We start from the raw sequence: 3,892 nt of genomic DNA, 5'->3' as shown, positions 1-3,892 counted from the left end.
AATGTGGAGAAATCTGGATAAAGAAGGATTCCTGTCAAGAGATGAGACACTGTCCACCAGCCCAGGGAGATTTGACCCGGTGTCTCTCCAACTGTCTCCCGCAGCCTGTTTACAATCCGAGCTACGCCAACCTCTTCCGTCTGGGCCAGTACTAGAATCGAACCGCCCTCCAGCCTCTGGGTTTTCATCAGGGCTGAAGTTAGGCCCTTCGGCCCACTGCGTCGTCAAACATCCTTTACCCTTCCCAGCATCCTCTGGCTTTTCAAGTGCTCCATAATCCGCAAGCGCCCTGCCTCCACCGCACAGGTTTTCAAAATGGATGCCGGCTGTCATCTGACACTTGTCGGCCATTTTAAGAAGGGCGTTAGCGCCCAATGGAGAGGCTGGTGTGAGGGAAGGTGGCGGTGGGGGTCATGAAAACAGGGAGGCCATGCTGGAGCTGCTCCTTCAGTGTCGCTGGCGTCAAAACCCTGGAATTCCCTCCCTCAGGGCATTGTGGGCCAGCCATAGTCATAGAGTTCCTACAGCACAGAAACAGGCCCTTCGGCCCAACCAGTCCGTGCCGACCATATTCCCGAGCTAAACTAGTCCCACTGGCCTGCCGCTGGCTCCAAATGTATTTCTCCAAATGTCTTGTAAATGTTGTAATTGTCCCCACTTCCAGCACTTCCTCAGGAAGCTCATTCCCCCACACCACCTACCCCCTGTGTAGTAAAAAGTTGCCCCCGCATCCTTTTTAAATCCCTCTCCTCTCACCTTAAAACAAAGTGCCCCTTTAGTTTTGAAATCCCCCCGTCCTAGGGAAAAGGGACCCGCCCTTCACCCCATCGATGCTCCTCATGATGTTACAAACCTCCGTAAGGCCACCCCTTCACGCTCCAGAGGAGCTAGTCCCCAGCCCCTCCTTGCACAGCTCGAACCCTCCACCCCCAACAACATCACAGTAGGTCACTTCCAAACCCTCTCCAGCTCCACGCGAGCTACCTGTTCTGGAGCAGGGGTTCATGAAGCCAGCTCACCCCCCAAACGCTCGGTGGGTCGGGGTGGGGTGGGGGGACAACTAGGGACAGGATGATAAATGCTCGCCGTTTCTTCCCAGTTACTGAGAAGAACAGTCGAAGTTCAATTGTCCTGTGCTGCTGCGGCGGGGGGTGGGGAGGAAAGAGCACATTTTTAATGAGGTTCGGTCACTAGGGTCACTTTATTACGGGCCTTTTCTGGGAAATTCTGGAGAAATGAGAAACATATTGAGAGTCATTTTGCACCATCCAATCATTTCATGTAGCTAAACCCTCCGCTGTTCTAGTTTCCATCCTAATGCCTCTCTCTCTCTCTCTCCCCAGGATTACACATTCCTAAAACTTTGGCCCGGAAGCCAAGGTTGGGACAGGTTACGTAAGGGTTTTATGATTCTTATATAAACCAGACAGAGGCAGCCCAGAGTGAGCATTCGAGGGATAAGCGACAGAGAGGTTACCTGCACGATCCGCACCAGCTGCGTCTCACGGAGGCTGTAGAGCGGCTGAAGTAATTGCAGGGTAAGTTTCTCGTTCCCTCTGCTGTGCAGGTTTGTCAAGGCAAACCCCCGAGGCATCTCTCGCCCCCTGCAGCTCCCCGCTGTACAGTCTCTGTCGCGAAGCAGAGCAGCTTCGGGCCAGCCCGGGGCGGGGAGGCTGGCCACTCGGCCCCGCTGATCCTATTCTAGCTCGCGGGAAAGGGGCTTTCGCAAACCTCCCGCAGCTCCCTGATGGTTCCATGTAACTCCGATCCCAGGGCTGACGCGATTCCGAATCTTGACCCTGGCCTCCCTTCTGCCCGGCTAGCCTCTCCGGGGAAGTTGTCCTGGCTATGAGTGCACAGCAAGATCCCGCGAGCAGATGCCAGGCCAGGGAATAGGGTGGCAGTGCGTGTTGGGGTTGGGGGGAGCGGGAAGAGAGGGAGATGTTAAATATTCTGGGGAGGGGTTGTTCTCCTTTGGTTTGAAGGCTAAGGGAAGGGGTTCTTCTGATGCAGGTGGCAGTGTTCCTACATCTGACACAGGAGACCCTGGGGTACAGGTCCCAGATCCCGCTCTCTAAAGGGATACAATGACTTCTGGAAGAAGGGATGAGGAAAATGTCTGGAAGGCCCAATGCTGGGAGGCAGAGGATGGACGGATGGGCTAGCACAAACATGTGGGGCCAAAGGGCCTCTTCATTTGAGAAGCTGGGATTAGCAAGGCCTCTGAAAGTTACCCTGGATGTTTCCTTTCTCTCTCAGGCCAGCCGGCAATCACAGCAGGGAACCAATGGCGATCTCCGCCCTCCGGCTTTTCCTGTTGACTGTGATGATCATGGGGCAGGAGGGAGCCCCCGAGACAGGCCTCACCACCAGAGGAAAGGCCCAGGATGCTGTGAGGAAGTCCATGGCCTACATCCACTTTGACATCGACGAGGACTATTACGAAGATTACCCAGAGGAAGAGGAGACAAGCATTAAGCCGGGGGTTGGCACACGGTCGTTCTGTGACTACGATCCCTGCAGCATGGGACAGGTCCCTTGCTCTGAGCTACAGAAAGCTACATCCTGCTTGTGCCCAGGCATCTCGAGTGAACGCGAGGTCCCAGACGAGCCGAGGCTGAGGAGCGTAGGCCAGATCACCGAGAGCTCGGCCTTTGTCCATTGGTGCGAGCCTGCGTCGGCTGTGAACAGTTACCGCCTGGTCTACCAGGCCCTGGGCTCGGCCCACTCCAACCAGTCGAGCTCAGGCCTCCTTCCGGCCCAGGCCCGCACCTTCACCCTCTGGGGCCTGGCCTCCTCCACCCGGTACCAGGTCTGCGTCCTGGCCCTGAACCAGGCCGGGGAGAGCGGCCTGGACAGGGGGGACGGCCAGTCGTCCTACCCTCCGGGCTCCGGGCCCTGCATCATGTTCACCACGGCTGTGTCGTCGGGCCAGGTCCTGGCGGTTTCTCTCTCGTTGGCCCTGGCAGCCGCTGTCCTCCTGGGGGCCGGGGGCTTCCTGCTCTGGAGGAGGGCTCGAGGGAGAAGGGGAGAGGTCCGCCTGGGACCTGGGGCTGACTCTGGGCTGCAGAACCCCACCTTCTTCCAGGGTGAGAAACCAGGAGAGCTGCCACTTTAAACCCACAGCCCCCTTCACCATCTCCCACCATCACCTCCCTCCCCCCACCGCCTCCGTCGCTCGCTGATACTATGCCCCACTAAGCGAACCTCTGCTATTGAACTGGAAGAGGCGGCATGGGCAGGATAGGGGATTCAGAGGGACATCACCTCGACTCGCCTCCCTCCCACCCTGGCCGTGGCTGCCCCACACGTGCCCTCTCCCCTATGGCCGACTCTGTAAGGCTGACCATTCAGGCGCACAGACTCTGCTTGCATCATACAAACTGGCCGGGCCTCACACTGAGTGCGAGCTCACCGGACTGGAATGACTCCATCCTGTCTACACTCACCCCCTCCCAAGCCACTAGATAGACTCGCAGCTACCCATTGAGAGCATAGTGCCTGTGAGAGACTGAGAGAGATAGCGTGAGCGAGAGTGTGCGTGTGTCTGTGTGTGTGTGTGTGTGTGTGTGTGTGTGAGAGAGAGAGAGTGTGTGTGAGTGTGAGTGTGAGAGAGAGACTGTGTGTGTGTGTGTGTGTGTGTGTGTGAGAGAGACTGTGTGTGTGCGTGTGTGTGTGTGTGTGTGAGAGAGAGACTGTGTGTGTGAGAGAGACTGTGTGTGTGTGTGTGTGTGTGTGTGTGTGTGTGTGTGTATATGTGAGAGCGACTGTGTGTGTGTATATGTGAGAGCGACTGTGTGTGTGAGAGTATATGTGAGAGTGGGTATGTGTGAGAGTATATGTGAGAGCGGGTGTGTGTGAGAGAGACTCTGTGTGTGTGTGTGTGTGTGTG

At 56.8% G+C, this 3,892-nt stretch overlaps 1 protein-coding gene across 1 annotated transcript; it reads left to right on the top strand.

The window, feature by feature from the left end:
• Positions 1 to 1,416: 1,416 nt before the first annotated feature.
• LOC125449398 (leucine-rich repeat neuronal protein 4-like) lies at positions 1,417 to 3,642 on the top strand. Its single transcript, XM_048525169.2, has 2 exons — positions 1,417 to 1,538; positions 2,260 to 3,642. The coding sequence occupies exon 2, from the start codon at positions 2,288 to 2,290 to the stop codon at positions 3,116 to 3,118; it is 831 nt and encodes a 276-aa protein (XP_048381126.2). The 5' UTR covers positions 1,417 to 1,538; positions 2,260 to 2,287; the 3' UTR covers positions 3,119 to 3,642.
• The last annotated feature ends 250 nt before the right edge of the window (positions 3,643 to 3,892 follow it).

This window comes from Stegostoma tigrinum, chromosome 42 (assembly GCF_030684315.1).
Source record: "Stegostoma tigrinum isolate sSteTig4 chromosome 42, sSteTig4.hap1, whole genome shotgun sequence".
Taxonomy (NCBI): domain Eukaryota; kingdom Metazoa; phylum Chordata; class Chondrichthyes; order Orectolobiformes; family Stegostomatidae; genus Stegostoma; species Stegostoma tigrinum.
Note: the sequence above shows the minus strand (reverse complement) of the source record. Positions and strands in the feature narration are given on the sequence as shown.